At 34.2% G+C, this 17,891-nt stretch overlaps 1 protein-coding gene across 3 annotated transcripts in view; it reads right to left on the reverse strand.

The window, feature by feature from the left end:
• usp (retinoid X receptor ultraspiracle) overlaps positions 1-17,891 on the reverse strand; it is a 37,663-nt gene that overhangs the window by 10,227 nt on the left and 9,545 nt on the right. The window contains exons 2-4 of one of the 3 annotated variants that reach the window (XM_090114994.1): positions 14,672-14,929; positions 5,834-6,041; positions 3,053-3,278 (exon numbers count right to left, since the gene is read on the reverse strand). In XM_090114994.1, the coding sequence (XP_089971120.1) occupies positions 3,053-3,278; positions 5,834-6,041; positions 14,672-14,855 (618 nt within the window). In that variant the 5' untranslated portion in view covers positions 14,856-14,929. Of the gene's footprint in view, positions 1-3,052; positions 3,279-5,833; positions 6,042-14,671; positions 15,178-17,891 lie in introns of those variants that run through there. The other 2 variants (XM_090115002.1, XM_090115010.1) reach the window with 2 other exon arrangements.

Consider the following 17,891-nt stretch of genomic DNA (forward strand, 5'->3'; position numbering starts at 1 on the left):
GGATAGTTAACTACATTGATTGTGCTTAAAATAGCTGTGACGGGGTGGAGATTTATATATTAGTTACATAAGTAGGTACCTACATTTAATTTTTTAAGGTTTATTTTTTATAAGACAACAACGTATAATGTTTGTTATTTTTATTTAAATAAAATGATATCATCGCAACACAATTCACAAACTTCACAAAGAAGTAGGTAGAATCTTAGAATACATATAAATAGACTACAAGCCCGCATAGGACAAAAATATGGGTCAAATGAACCACCAGGGGACATATCTAGAACGATAGCAGAGCAAAAAATAATAAGATTCATCACTATGCCGTCACTTGTAAGCTGTCCAACTGAGTGCAGATGAGAATTGAAAAGTACAGGTAGACTCGGTAAATTTTGGTCATTTGACCATGTACGGCATTCTTAACCATCGATAGATCCATTAAAAATAATAAGAAACCGCTCAGTGCCGTACAAAAATGGTGGTCCACCAAGTCGGAATTTTTATTTAATTTCCGAGAGTTACCGGGGGTAAATTTGGTCATTTGACCATGTACGGCATCTGTGTCATACTATTGCTATACTGCTTTTAATCCATTATTCCGCAACGCCGTACAAAAATCATGGGGACAAGGGGAAAAAATCGAGAGTTGTAATCCCCTCTCTTTCCCCACTCCAGGGGGTCATTTGACACAACACGAAATAAATTTATTTTTAAAGTATTTTATGCATAGATAATATTTTTTCATGTGCCGTACATTTTCGTTGGTTCAAAGGGGAAAAATCTGAAAAAGAAAAAAATCCATATAACGAAATGTTTGCTTTATATTTTTATAATAAAATATATAAATATACATTAATATTAAGAAGCTCGAGGTGGTTAATTATCACCTTGGAAAGTCGGAGTCAGGTGGAATGGACTCCGTTAAATTGATGAACTAATAAAAAAGCTATGAACGAAAAGATGTGAATTATATGCAATCAGTCCATGAATACAGGTAAAGTCACAAGCAAATGCTAGTAATATATACATATTCAAAATGTACAAGTAAAGCGCTTTCAAATGATACCAAACACTGCATATTTATCTTAACTTTATTTTTTTACTCTGTATGTTTTGTCCGCTAGAGGGCGCCACATTAGATTTTGTGAAACCCCATATAGCCTTTAGCTAGCTGGTCGCTGGTTATCCAGTGAACAATTCAGACGCTTCTAATGATATGTCATTTGTCGAATTCTGATAAGTTGTTTAGAAGTTACGAGGGAATAGATGAACATACATACATGACCTGTAAACAACCATAACCCTCCTTTTGCTTTGCCGTAGTTGGGTAAAAATATGTTAATGCCGTACTGTATCAAATGGCCATAAAGCACCCTTAAAATTGTAGCTTTCGTCGCTTTCATCAGCCTAAAAGATGTGGTCTGCACAAAAATGTACGGCATCGTTTTTTCCTAATTTATCTATGTTAATACTATTTAAAACAACGGATAAAGTGTAGAAAACTATTATATTTCATTAATCTACGATGTTTAAACTTTAACAAAATTTCTGGTTTTGCATTTCTCTATAACTTTTTTTAGAACGGTTTCTTTTGAACGGCAATACTATAGAACAATTGAATTTTACAATATCATGTTAAAAAAAAAGTTCCCGTACAGGGTCAAATGACCTTACAGCTCTTTATATCAAGAATTCGATGAAATTAAGATGATTATTGGTATACATTTAAAAGAACAATTATTTTTTGACGGCATTGCTTTTAATAGTACTTTTGAGTGCTAGATAATGTTTTGGAACCGAAGCCGTACTTAGTCAAATGACCCCCTGGAGTGGGGAAAGAGAGGGGATTGCAACTCTCGATTTTTTCCCCTTGTCCCCATGATTTTTGTACGGCGTTGCGGAATAATGGATTAAAAGCAGTATAGCAATAGTATGACACAGATGCCGTACATGGTCAAATGACCAAATTTACCCCCGGTAACTCTCGGAAATTAAATAAAAATTCCGACTTGGTGGACCACCATTTTTGTACGGCACTGAGCGGTTTCTTATTATTTTTAATGGATCTATCGATGGTTAAGAATGCCGTACATGGTCAAATGACCAAAATTTACCGAGTCTACCTGTACTTTTCAATTCTCATCTGCACTCAGTTGGACAGCTTACAAGTGACGGCATAGTGATGAATCTTATTATTTTTTGCTCTGCTATCGTTCTAGATATGTCCCCTGGTGGTTCATTTGACCCATATTTTTGTCCTATGCGGGCTTGTAGTCTAAAAGAATATAAATAAATTATATGTATTCTCAGGGTAGAATCTTTACTATCTAATTAAATATATTTCAGACTTGAAATTGATTGGTAAATTTAGTGCCTACTGTAAGATATTAAAATATCTTCAATGAGATTTTGGTACGGGTGTCAGTTCTGTCCAAAAAAAGCAATAGCTGTGGCAATAGTAGTAACTAGTAAGGTACCTACCATTTACCAATTAAAAAAAATAATATGGTAATAGTAAACCTAATAATAAGTAATAGTTTTATAGAATTTCGGTGTAGATTTACTATGAACGCCTTTTATCTTCCTTTCTCTGTCCCTATGTCCCTTTGTATGCTTAAATCTTTAAAACTACGCAACGGATTTTGATGCGTTTTTTTTTAATAGATAGAGTGATTCAAGAGGAAGGTTTTAGTATATAATTTATTAGGTTTTAGACAAAGCGGGCGAAGCCGCGGGCGGTAAGCTAGTAATATTATAAAGCTGAAGAGTTTGTTTCTTTGTTTGAACGCGCTAATCTCAGGAACTACTGGTCCGATTTGAAAAATTCTTTCGGTTCTAGATAGCCAATTTATCGAGGAAGGTTATAGGCTATATATCATCACCCAGACCAACAGGAGCGGAGCGATGCGGTTGAAACCGCGCGGCACAGCTAGTAACAAATAAACCCTGTACCTTTTTAATATAGACAATAGTTTTCCCTTTTGCTTTCTTTTTTGAATGATTATGTGTGTGTTAAATAGAGTGTATCCCTAGTACATATTGTATAGTGTACCTGTACAGAACTGCTAGGATGCGCGTCCTCCGCCCCCCGCGCCGCCCTCTGCCGCTCCTCCTGCACCGCCTCCCGCTTCATACCACACGCGAGACATTTCTGGTAGCGGCAGAACTGACATCGATTCCTCTGCCGTTTGTCTATTATGCAATTCCTTTCTTCTCGACACGCGTACGTAAGGTCTTTTCGTACCGTCCGTTTGAAGAAGCCTTTACATCCTTCGCAACTGAAAATTTAAAATTGCGAATTTAATTAAATTATAAATATATTGTAAAACAAGTATTAAAGATAAGGTAGCATATATTTAAAAACTTATCTTAATCTAAAAACCCTTATCAATATCTATATTCTTAAGATGACAAATTGTCCCAAACCAAACCAATGTAGGTAAATGTATGTTGTTTCATTTATTCCACACTGTACGGATAAGTGAATTAATCTCAATAACTTTGATGACATCATATAAAATTCCATACAGCCGGATTTACAGCTAAAGGCTAAACACAGAACATCAATACAATAACACAATATACTATATAAGTCAAATAATTAATAATGCTGCAAAAGAGGACTATAAAATCAAAATTGATTATATTTAGGTGATATAATATGTGATCGATTCTGTTGATTGACGAGGTTAAACGATAAAACATTTTTCTGGCCATGGTCAGAGCGTTGCGAATCGAGTCTCCTAACGAGTTAGGACGGTCCGGTACATTAGATTCGTCTGCGATCTATTGAAAAATGATAAATGATCAACACTGTGACCGTGAGGATATTTAGCAACTCCCTGAAAACGTGCGGACTCTTCTCTTGGCGTATATTTTGAATAAACTGTGTCAATTATAGTTGATTTATTTTACATTTCGTTCCAACGTTATTTGTAATAAATAGTATATTTTTCAGCAGATAGGTATGCACGGATATTAAGGATACATTTATTTAGACGCGATAATGTGATTTCATGTCAACTATGATTTTTTTTAAAAGGGCAAAGCGTATGCGCGACTTGTGAGTTAATCTTTGTGACCACTGATATCCTTGAAAAATGGAATGCTTGTTACACATGAGTACATGGCAAGTAGGTACAGTCAGCTATACCAACATCAGTACTAATGAAGATCGGGTGAATCGCAGGAGCCCTCGCTCCAACCATCATTAGTCACATGATTACTTCTCAAGTGGATGACTTATGCACGATTTAACTGGAATCGTATTCCATCGTATTACTTTATAAATAAAAAGATAAAAAGAACATACATTACTACGTACCTATACCTACTTAGTAATTCGATCAAATCAAAAGAAATTTCGCAATCTGCAATTGAATTAAAAAATGCTTTGTTCGTGACACATGTCAGTAGCGGTTTAGAACATTAACTAAAACTTAAAAGAGACGACATTTTCATCTTGTCTGCAAATGCAATCACTGTAATGTTTGCTCACTTTGCACACGCGATGGCACGTGACGCATTTCGCTTAATGCATTAAAGAAAGTCAAATATTTCCAAACTAATTTACACCCGCCGGCCGCCACCCATGATCCATTTTACCTGCCCTCGACTATATCGTTGTTAACATACAGCATTCTCAAGATGAAAATAAAATGTCTCTTGCATGACATTACGAGCGGCCGACGATCGATAGAATTGTAAATTGTTTCAATAATGTATAAATCCAGAATGAGTAAAGGTTGAATAGAATTATACGATTATATGTACGTACACAGGGCGCCTCCCACGCCACCGTGCTCTTTGGAAAATAATAAATCGATTGAGCATTTCACAGTCAAATCGCTCACTTACATACCACCGACAGTGTACCTGTCTGTAGGAATACCTAACTACATGGTATATACAATTAATTTTAAACTATAGCTGCCGTCTAGGAGTCTAGACGTCTTTATATACAATTATGTTCGAGTACATGTACATTTTTATAGCGAAAATGGCGATAGAACGTGCAGACAGTGAAGCTAATCTTTTCATCTCATATGCAGCGAATAATATTCTAGTATTACGTAGCGAATATTATGTTCAATCGTGTGGGAAATAGTTGAAACCGACTTATACTGCAGTTCTCATGATCCCGTAAGCACCTATGTAATGGATAGGCCTCGGTGGGTTTATTTATATCTCTGACTCTGATGGATCGCAATCTATCCACATTTATGGAACATCTGCCATGCGAAAGTAATTGAAAACAAAACGTTAGACTACGAATAATGTAGGTGTTTCTATTGCATACTTTTCTTTTCAATAGTTAATCTATTATACGAGAACCTCAATAAGTTCAGTTCAATAAATTTCTATTACCTACTATTTTTTATCAATTGGAATCTCATCAGCAGTTTAATATCAGAGACGCAGCTGGTTTGAATGTGGATTTTATGCCTCGCACGCTTGGTTCATAATTTTATGCGCATTGTAACAACTGTATTTGTTTAAATTAAACTACCTAATGGCATATTCATTCCAACTCTATATTTTGTTAAGTTAATTATTGAAACTGTACCGTTTTCTATATCATTTACACAAGTCGAGTAACGCTCAGGTACTTTAAAATATATTTTATATCCAAATGAATTCAGCTATTTGTGAATGGTTGAATTAATTTGAATTTCAGGAAAAGCGGAACGTAATACCCACTACGTATTTCGTATTTCCTTCGGCGAAGTTTAATCATACGAAACAGTGCTTTGCGTTCCTAGAAACGGGAGCACAAAATATGTTATAGACGTAACAAGAGATGATCACCGAAAAATGATCTTTTATTACCTACCTGTACACCCCGTAGTGTTTGCCCGACGCTCTGTCGCCGCATATCGAGCATAAGTGTTTCGATCCACTGAGAGGATGGTTCGGCGGATAATTCCTGAGCGCAGGGGGAGACGTTGCGTCGTCACGCATTCCACCGTCCAGCATCGCTGTGTCCGGCTTCATTTCAGGCGGTGACATAGGCGACATAAAACCTGGTTCCAGGTTCAACCCTGCAATCGAAATCATATCTTAACACAATGCCCTTAGAATTGCTTCACAATACCTAACCGTTAATACCGACTCTAATATTTAGGTCAGCATGAAGACGATCAGTTAATCGCATCCTTTATTGTCGTCGCGACACAGTAACAATGCAGTAAATTATGCTATCGTTGGAATTGAACAAGTACCCATTTATCTTGTCAATATTAAAACAATTTATATCTCTTGAAATTATCCTTTAGCATCGTATACATGTCTTTAGCAATATCTCTTTTAATATACGTAAATTTAGACACAACACTCGCTGCAAATTACATAAAACATGGCATGGGTGTAACAACGTCAATCATATATATATCACACTGAGATAGTTCTAGACGTTATGTTACACAGTAACTACGTAGTTTTATATTTTGAAAATCTTTTATCTATCACACATCACCAACACTTGTTGCATAATCTATACATATAGTTCAATAATATGTATGTATTATATCAGTGATGACTTAATACTTAGTGACTAAATTCCATATAAAATGTTTTCAAAATAAAGTCGGCCGATAGGTAAATATTATTCAAATAACATATTGATTGCGAATATGAAAACAGTTGTAAATGCTATAAACTCATTACAAACTACGTTAAATGATAATAAATACCTACAAGTTTCGCATATTGAAAACGAAATGTGGTAAGGCGAATGGCGTAGATAATAAAACAAAAACGAAAGTTGGCTGTTCAGAAAAATCAGAAACCGGTCCATTAGACGGGGGGCTCCAGAAGCCCGCAAAAAGTGAACAAACATCCCTCCAGCCTCCTCGTGATGAAAATTCAATGGTGAGGGCACCTTCTCGCTAAATTGGAGGCGTTTGTCTATACAAAACACTCTCGGAAAATATTCGCCTACGCACAGCCGATGGAAAATTGTTTGCAAATTACATAAATAACTGACGCGTGACTTCGTGAATAATTAAAGCGTATTGAAGTGTATTTTATAAATCATAATATTACATTAATTATCGTTTTGCGTCTCTTTAGGTACGTTTTATGAGTACGTCAAATCATTTACACAGCCTTACGGAGAGTAAAATAAAACAATAATTAACTTGAACAATGTTTATAAGAACTTGCTGAATTTTCATAATTATGTAGAACATGAATTCTATAGGTACACGATACAGAAACCACGAGGTAACCATGTATTAAAATGGACCCTTAGCATTCAGAATAATTTTAAATTACAATTGCAAAGCGAAAAAAATACAAATCAGTGAACAAAAGGAGACTTGAATGTTGTTATAAAGACAAACCGAAAATAAATTGCGCAGCCTCTCCAAATACGTATAGAAACAAAACTTACAAAAATTTGTGAAAGGGTTTATCAAAGGAATCTGTTTTCGAGTCGCCGAGATAAAAAGAAAGTTTTAGGCCAACGGATATTTTAATTTAATTCGATTGTATGCTTGGTATCTTTTTATCCTTTTTTGTTTCAAAGTTAAAGACTTTATCCATATTTATTTAAAATAAATAAAATTGTTTTATTTCAGGAAATATCCCTTCCCATATACAAGTTACAATTACATTTAAATAACAACATTTTTATCTTTAACAAAGAAAGAACATGGAATTATTATTACTTTCACATAATCTTTTCATTCTATTTGTAGCTATTTGTATCGATGTGCTCATAAACATTCAATCAGTAGATACATACCTATATCATAAAAACAACTTAGGAACTTAGGAAGGAAGACCCTAGGTTACTTTCACGGCAATAGTCAATTAATTTAAATATACTTAAAAAGTCTTAAAAAGTACATAATATTAAATTAATTAGGTATTGACGATAAGAAAGTGAAAACAAATTTTATCAACACAATGAATGCGCGTGATAAGGCGATCATGCCACACGATGATATCGCACAAAGAAAACTAGACTGCGATATGATGCAGTATTTTGACACATTTTACATACTATATAATATGAAGTATGAACCAATGACATAGTGGAACATATTTTCGTTTCAAATAATGAGTGGGCTATATCTATCTTGCGACACTCCAAAATGTAAACAAATTAAAAATAAAAATTGCTCGTAATGGAATATGTTAATAAAAGCCGATGAAATCGAGCGTCCACTAGGAATTCTTATTTTTTAATAAATAATCTAATAAGTCATTATGTCGTATCTGCTTTCAAAGAAATGCACCATGGAATGTTAAATTATTCTTTTACACGATGTTAAGATTTCAAACATTCAACGAAATTAACTTTCATTCCACTACAAGAATACACTCATTTGTTTTTATTATAATCTATTAGAGAATGCATATAAAACGATTTCATTTCTTAGTAATACAAAGATAAACGATAATAATATACCTCATCTAATTATCTACGGACATGGAACTTTTAGAAAACAAACAATTACGCTTCTTTGGCGCAAACATTAAAGACTGTTTATTTTATAAAATAATATTGTAGCACTATTTATAAATATTGCTGTACATATAATATTCTTCGGTTTATGAATTTCAAAGTCAATAAATATTAAATACTATAGATGCATGATAATAGACGAATTATATTTTGTGAATTGTGCCCAACTTGTTGTAGAAGCTCAGAAGGATAAACTGTTTCGCTTAGTTTCCACGTGTACTGAAACTTATATGATAAGTATAATATCTAGATATTGTATAATATACAGTGTGTCCGGACATGACATACCGATATTTGAAGGGGCTATTCTCCAGGTATTTTTATCGACAATTCAACCCCTCTACAGTCCCCTACCTCACCCCCCTCAAAATGGCAAACCTATCAATTCGGATAGTGAATTTATGAAAATTGTAATAACTTCGAAAGTGAGTGTCACAAAATACAAAATTTGGTTTTATTTGAACAATAACAAGTTATTCTAGGGACCAATAAACAAATTTAATTGATAAGAGTGATGAAACATACTTTAAAAAATTCGAAAACCATTTTGAGGGGGGTGAGGTAGGGGACTGTAGAGGGGTTGAATTGTCGATAAAAATACCTGGAGAATAGCCCCTTCAAATATCGGTATGTCATGTCCGGACACACTGTAGATATTATACATATATATATACATTATATAATTATATTGTACATTTTCCTACAAAATCGTTGCTTTATTATAATACTGACAAGATCATATCATAAGATAAATACGCGGAAAAGTAATTTCGTGTCATAAGCATCGGAACGATGTGATATCAATTCGGATAGATATTTTCAATCACCCCTCTTAGCGGATACAATACATAGTGGAAACATGGCAACGGGAAAGAGATACTTTAGCATAGACTAACCACAGACCATGTTTGGACGGGCTTTTGAATTAATTAACAAACAACAAACAAACAAAAATACTTTATTGTGCACCAGGACATAAAAATTACAAAATCAAATGTATAAAAGAAAGAGACACAGTTGAGCACAACAGGCGGTCTTATCGCTAAGACAGCGATCTCTTCCAGACAACCTGGTGGTCAAGGAGAAACAGTGGAAGTAAAAGTTAATGGGCAAGAGGTGCGTTTATAGTTTAGAGCACATAAATAAAATACACATATATCCATATTATATACATACAAATACATACACATACAAACATATACATACATATATACATACACATACAAACATAAACATACATACATACACATAAATATACATATATACATACATACACATAAATATACATATACGTACATACACATACATATACATACATACAGAAAGAAATGAGCTATTTACTAGTCGAAAAGCAGACACATACGGAGACAGCATCAATACAAAGATATTTAACACTAAACAGGTAGATCTAAATTCATTACTTGGACAGGTAAAATCGCTTCAGCAGTGTTTTGAATGTGAGTAGAGATTGAGCTTCTCTTATGTCTAATGGTAGATCGTTCCATAGTCTGATGGCACGCACAGTAAAGGAAGAATTATATATATGATTTACATGACCTGGTACGACCAGACGAGACTTGTTTGATGATCGAATCGGGTGGATATTAGACACAAGGAACTCAAATCTCTCTTTTAAATATTGCGGTGTTTTCGGATCAAACAGAACACAGTACAGGAGGTGAAGGATATGAGTATTTCGGCGAAGACGAATGGGAAGCCATTTGAGCTTAGTACGAAATTCGGAGACATGATCGTATTTGCGCAAGCCAAACACAAATCTTATGCAAAAATTTTGAAGGCGCTCAAGGCAGTCAAGGTGGTATTCATAGAGGTCAGGATAGCACGCGTCGGCATAATCTATTATAGGTAAAAGGAGTGTTTGAACGAGCGCAATTTTAGTTGGTATCGGCAGAAAGTTGCGTAGCCGGCGAATGGAACTAGCAGCAGCGAAAACCTTTTTACGCACTTCCTTTATTTGATAACTCCAAGTTAGGCATGAATCTATCCAAATTCCTAAGCACTTAATTTCGTTGCTATATGGTATTGCAACGCCATCAACTACTACTTTCGGCAGTGAAGTCCAATCTATCCTGGATACGAAATATTTCGTACCACAAACAATAATTTGTGTCTTATTAGGATTCACGTTTAAGCCATGATTAAAACTCCATCTAACAATAGTGGAAATGTCATTGTTCATTGTTGTCACAGCATTCGGCAAATCATTGATCTCTGCGTAATTAAATAGTTTATTACTTATTAATTATTATGTATCAATATTACAGACTGTAATAAAATCGTTTATACGTTCAATATTTTATGACGAATTAATTCAAGTAATCAAAGGTGGAAATGAGGAAAGTAATAAAATTACTACACTAATAGGGAATGCAGCAATTAAAGCTTAGAGAGTTCAGAAATTACTAATTAATAGTTGTTATTATGACGTACAGGTACATATACTCGTAGCACCTCGTAATGATGTAAGTACCTAAATAAAATTATTTATTACTTCAAGTTATTGTAACTCATTTATTGGTATCATGGGAACACTAAGAAAGGTTGATCGAACTTTTACTGCTCAATATGATCAAAGAGAAGTTATGACGCAGTGCCAATAAACAAAGAAAACTTATAATATCGACATTATTGTTCAACAGATTGGGATAAGTCTGAAACGTGAAAAGTTTACCGCGAAACCTGACAAAATTGATTTGATTTTGATATTACTCTTCTAAACATTTCATCTCATATCGTAACCACTTTTCTAAAAATGATAGTGAAAGTAGGTATATTTTTTTTTTAAATAAATCTATCATATATTCAATATATATAATAGATCCGGGAATAATAAAATAAATAAAGGTTAAGCTAATAACTTTCATCATAAAAACAAAATTTTATCGTACAAAAATAAGTCCGAACCGAGATTATTAAAACGCAAATGAGTGTTATAATAACTATAATAACAAAACAATGATGTCATAATATTAATACATATATTACGATGAAATAATAAATTTTCAATTTCTAAAAAAAATATTAGGGCGGTCTAAAGAATGCAAATTTTTGAAGTAGGTACCAAGATATTTACGACGCGATATTAATTAAATAATTATAATATGTATCTCAAGGAGAATTGAAACAACTCCCCTACAGGCTATAATTTAAGTCAAGTAGGATCCCAAATGGCACAATCACAATATGGCAATTATACCACAACAAACAAATGCGCACACGCATGTTTGCTTTTTTCATCCTGTCGGTTTACCTAGTTATTAGGAAGAAAAGTCTGTTGTCCAGACTTTAGGAGACACTGCAAATTCTGACCCTGGGCTGTCAGACCGATTTTTATGTTACGCAAGGTTTTGATTATGCACAAGTTAACAACTCTACCAAGAGCTTATTTCATGTTTCAGACGACCCTGTTATATATACAGCGTAGATAGTAAGGTCCATTAAATTTCCACGTGATAACAAAATATCGAAGTCTATAACTTCCGATTTAACTTTGTAATTATTATACACTTAATTAAGGTGTAATTTTCCTTCCTGAAATTTGCAAGAGAATAAAAGTTAATATTTTTTGCTCAGATTTAAACTCGGCTTAGACAAAGGCCACGTTTTTAACATTAAAAGCCTAATAAAAAGAAGCTTTTTATCGTTGCTGTTTCACGTAATAGGGGCTAAAAGTGATGATGGTGAGCTCACCTAAAAGCGTATTTTTATGAGGTAGATTTATCAATGTTTCATTATCTAAAGAGCCTGTATAATTTTTATATTATACATAATTAGCTGTTGATATGTTTAAATAGCAAAGGTAACTTGCGTGCCGGTTCTTATATTATGCGTGTGTCGAGCAATCAGAAAAAACTAATTTGCAGTTTATTTTTATATAAACAATATTATAATAAATGATTAAACTTCTAACACTTCGTAAACATATTTCAATCCTAAATGTACACACGAACATAATTTTATTTAAATTTTAATAAAAGTAGAATAGGTATACACAATCTATACTAATATTATAAATACGAAGGTACCTCTGTCTGTCTGTCTGTTACTCAATCACGCCTAAACTACTGAACCAATTTTCATGAAATTTGGTATGGAGATATTTTGATACCCTAGAAAGGACATAGGCTACTTTTTATCCCGGGAAAATGACTATAAAATGACCGGGAAAATCCGGGAAAAACCGGGACCGGTATTGTATAAGCAATGACAGGAAATTTATAAACAGGTATATTAATGAAAAAATAATAAAAAAATACATATTTAATTAGAGTAATAAAAAAGTCTCAATCAATAATAATTGGTTTGGATATTAATGTATTCAAAATACGTCGAGTATCGTGATTTGTAATATTTTTGTTGATTTAAAAAATCTAGAACATTCTACATGCATGCCTGTCTTTTTTCATCAAGTAACTACATATACCTACATAATTATATTGAACATATAGACATACAGACACAACTTATTATTTTATGCAAACAATGTAGCTTCATTATAATGATTTCCGATGAATGTAATTGTATAATTTTTTGCAGTCTAATATCCCAGTACAGTCGTCTCTTGAAACAATGATACAATGACATTCAAAATAAATTTGCAGGAATCGACAGCATGACTTATTAAATTGAATCGGGATACTTTTTGCTTCCTAAAGTGTTGCAAGTGGACCCTTTTATATTCGATACTTATTTATTACAGGTGGTAGGCATCGGTAAAAATAAGGTTCGATTTTTACATTTATTATAATACAAGTAATACGATTATAAGGTGTTTTTGGAAATATGATTGTGTATCTAATTTGAAATTTCTCAACAACAAAGTTTAAAATTCATCATCAGCATCATAGTAATTTACATTTTGAGTAGTCGAAATAGGTATTATACCTATTTTTTTAGGTTACCGAACCTCAAAAGGAAAAACCTTCGTTATCCTTCATGTCTTTATGTCTGTCAGTCAGTCAAGACCCTTTTTGTAAATATCACGTGGAGGTATCAAGCTGAAATTTATATTGAATACTCAACTCTACCGTCTCTTGAAGCTGTGAATAAATCAAACTTATATAAGCCAACGCATTACGCAATTAAAAGTTATAGCCGTTGAAGCTGCAAATTTTCGCAAATTTACACGCGCAAGGGAATCAAAATATACAGGGAACTTCCCGTAAACACAGAATCTTGAAATTGGTACGAAGCAACGTCTTATAACATCTTGATAACGGTAACGAAGCAAAGATAAAGAAAAATTGTGAAAAGTATAAATTTACAGTAACAACAGGTTACGGAACCCTAGGTGCGTTATCCGACTCGTACTTGGCTGGTTTTCAAATACGTTAATACCTATTGCAAATCTTTATAATCGATTAATATAGCGAATCAAATCCAATTAAAGCGTGTTGAAATTTAATGAATTTTAGTTCGTGTTTTTGTTGAATTCTAAAGTCTTACTTTAGCAATCTAGATAACTATTATAGATAGAACTCAAATAAATAATCTTCATTGTCTGCGTAGTTTTGTATAAAATACATTATGCTAATAATTATAAATTCAACGATCAAATAACGTAAGCATTTATGTATGTAACAATATTTAATTTAATATGTTTGTATTTAATTTAATTTAATATTTTACAAGAAACAGGTACGGTTCTTCGCAATTCGCAATATTTTCAAAAACAGCTCAAAGACGGCATGAAAAAATGTTTTCTGACACGCCTTTACTTTCACTGGAAAAATAATCAATCTTGATAAAATCAATATTATTATTATCAGTCTTTGTATGAACTCAATTGCTATCATTCCAAGGTTTTTTAATTTAAAAAATAAGAATAGATACATATTATCATATGAACACCCCTCGTGTTTTTGTATAAGTATGTAGATAACATTTTCGTTATAATTTGCAGACCTTATTTACATAACTCGACTATAAAATGTAATACAAAGCTGTAAACAATTATTCAAACGACTTATTTTCCTCATTATCTTTGTTGTTGCAAAGTTTCAAACTGTCAAATAGACATCAAATACACAGTTTAGACTAAATTCCAGTCTCCAGTTTCCACTCAACAAGAAGCTTAAGTATGGTTAATGAGATATTGAATCTGATCGATCTTTGTAATAAAATGAAATCTAGACTAGGTATATATAGATAGATTTGTAAATGTGTTGAAATAATTACATTGCATGTCGATGGAGTAATCGACGTTGGACATTGTCGGAGTCCCGGGCGACTGCAGCATGTTGGCGGAGGGCGCGGGGGTCGCGGGTGGCGGCTGCTGCGGCCCCGGCGGCGCCGGCCGCGCCCACTGCATCAGCGCAGTCACAGACATCGTCGGCTTGTCTTTCTTCGCCACACTCGACATGACCGCGCACTAACATCCTCACATCACTACCGGCCAACACAACGACACTCGCGCACCGCTCCAATATTCTGCACCTAGACCCGCAAACGAAGACCGTCCCATATAAAACGCGATCGCACAATGATGTAAATAATGTGGACAATACCGCGCACCGGTGTGCCGACGACGGAGATACGCGATATGAAATCGTCGTAGCCGCCGGGGACAAAGATATCGTTATGACATTGTGATAGCGGCTGTTATTGCACTCCACTCCGAGATATCGCGGTGCAACGTGTCAACAATGGTCCGCGAGCACCAACGCTGAAGGTTAGCTTGTGACTAATGCGTGCTAAAATTCAACAAGCTCAAAATTGACAAAAAAATGTACCCGTCAACTTCCGCGCGGTTACCAACATGAAGGTCTCAGCTCAACAGGCGCGCTCAAGGTCCGCATACAATCATAAGTGAATAAATCTGACTTTATGTTGAAAAACGCGTTGGCATAATCGACTTTTTGCCATTATTCAAGAAATTATATGGAACCGACGAACGACGACGCGTATATGTTTCATATATGATAGAATATGAATCAACTAAATAATTGGAGTTGTAAGGTGACGGCCTTCGTGATCGTGGTTGCGAAACATTTCTGTAATTAAGTTTTACGTCACTCAGACCGAACACCCTAACCTAGCCTCTATCGTCAAATTTTTCGCCATGTCACTCAAACGCATTTATCGCATTTGTTCACATTCGACAAATAATGCTTAATTATATTGAAAACAATGATTAGGTAATATCTGTACTAATCTTTGCCACCATCGATCAAAAAAAAATCAGCAGGGCATTTCTTTTAAATACCTCTACGGCTACACGACCACTTTTATCTTTGTTGGAAACGTGAACGGTAAAACGTTGCATTATTCAGTTGAACGATAAAAAAACATATATTTACAATTTTAATAGCCAACTGCGTTTTACTTTGCTCGCAACTAAGGCGAGAATTTTGGCGATTTATTTACAATTCAATTGATGGTACACAAAAACTCGAAGCGTCGCTTCTAATATGGTAGGGAACATACACCCTACAGCTACACGTGTGCGACCTTGGTATTCAGTGTACGCGCCTTCAAAATATTTATCTAAGACATTAATTCAAGTTCCCTTAAGTATAACATTCGTGGGTACATTGACAAATATAGTACACGTGTACATAGTAATATGTGGTAATATAAAGGTGGTGTCACGTGGTGTTTATCATACCGACAGGATTGGAAGGGACAAAGATAATATAAACATCGATAAACTTGTGCGCACAATTTTGGATTAACAATATGTTTATACATAATAGACCGGGAGATATTGACACAAAATTTCGAGTCATTTGTAATAGGATGGCGGTTCTACAGGGTTCTTAGTACGCAATGACAAAAAGAAAAATGATGGTGTGAACGCTGGTACCGGCGGCTTAGTCGCGTGGGCGTTAGTCGAACTCGTCGGAAAAATAGCGAAAGTCAAACGATTTGTAACAGTATGGCACTTATTTTTCCTGTAAGTTTAAGGAACAACGAATATAAATACAAAATTTCAAAGATCTAGGTGTTGGAAATCTTCACTTATATAAATTAATTTTTCAAGTATGACAGCACTTTTTCCCCCTACTAGAAGTATGGCAAATATAATAATTAATAATGGTCACATTTTATCAAATACTCTCCAAAAATCCAAATGCAATACCGGTACAAAAAGTTTGGCGTAAAAAAATTTTTTGCAGATTTTCGGCGGTATGGCGACCTTTTGGAATCGTCCGAAAAGTATGGCATGGCGATTTTCGTAAATGGCTGCACGACGATGGTTACCTGTGCAAAAGTTAGCCTGGTACAAATGGTTGAATAATTGTTTTATTTAAATCAACACATTCACGTCGGTATGGCGGGCTGTAAGTCACACCGGAAAAGTATGGCATGACACTACCGCCTACTTCTTTTTTATGGGCTATCGGTAAATTCTAAAATTTTTGTGTTACAAATCGTTTGACTTTCGCTATTTTTCCGACGAGTTCGACTAACGCCCACGCGAATAAGCCGCCGGTACCAGCGTTCACACCATCATTTTTCTTTTTGTCATTGCGTACTAAGAGTAAGACCCCTGTAGACCCGCCATCCTGTTACAAATGACTCGAAATTTTGTGTCAATATCTCCAGGTCTATAAAACCGATGACTTATTTTGAATTGATGATTCAATAAAAACTAAAAACAACCTTGTCGTGACGTAATCGCAATTTTTTGTGAAGCTTGTCATGTTTTCGATCAAGGCTAGCATTTAATATAATGAATTTGAATTTATCCGTTTGACATGCATTCAAAGTATGTAAACAAAGTAATCGTGCATGCCGCAAATTACTACAGTTGTTGCATCTTTATGATACCAGAAGACTTGAATCACATCAATTCACCTAAACAACGGCTTTGAAATGTTTTTATCAGATTCTAATGTTTTTCAGCAAGGATTTCATGTATTCCTAGAACTGCTAGAACATCACGATTTGAATCATACGAAATGCCTAAATCGCTCTTGAAATAAAAATACTGCTTTGCATTATATAAATATGGAATGACCATACAGCCAGTGTTTATGCTCCACAGCCACTTTTTGGATATCATCAGCTCAATGTAATTTATTGCTGATTCAAGCTTTTCACGTCATAATTTATAAAAAAATATACGTTCATATTTTTTGGGATAAAATTATAGGTACCTAATGGACGGATTTTTTAAATCTTTCTTATTTGCATCATTCCTTTCAGACTTTATTTTAAAAGAAACGCGATTCACGTAGCTTACTTAGACTTAAGGGTGGGGTGATAAGACATTTTTTTATACAGTTATAAAGTATTATGTAAACATTGTGCGAGCGATCGTCTTTTTCATGATTATTAACCGAGGTTGACGTTAAACTAAGCAATAATTTATTTCGAATAAATATGTACGTTTGTTGAATAAGAAGACGTGATAATATAAATCAATACTTTCCTCCCACCACACGTGGCAAAC

The sequence above is a fragment of the Colias eurytheme genome, chromosome 2 (assembly GCF_061535395.1).
Source record: "Colias eurytheme isolate Ceu_HAF_F1 chromosome 2, ilColEury1 Martin Lab GWU primary, whole genome shotgun sequence".
Classification (NCBI taxonomy): domain Eukaryota; kingdom Metazoa; phylum Arthropoda; class Insecta; order Lepidoptera; family Pieridae; genus Colias; species Colias eurytheme.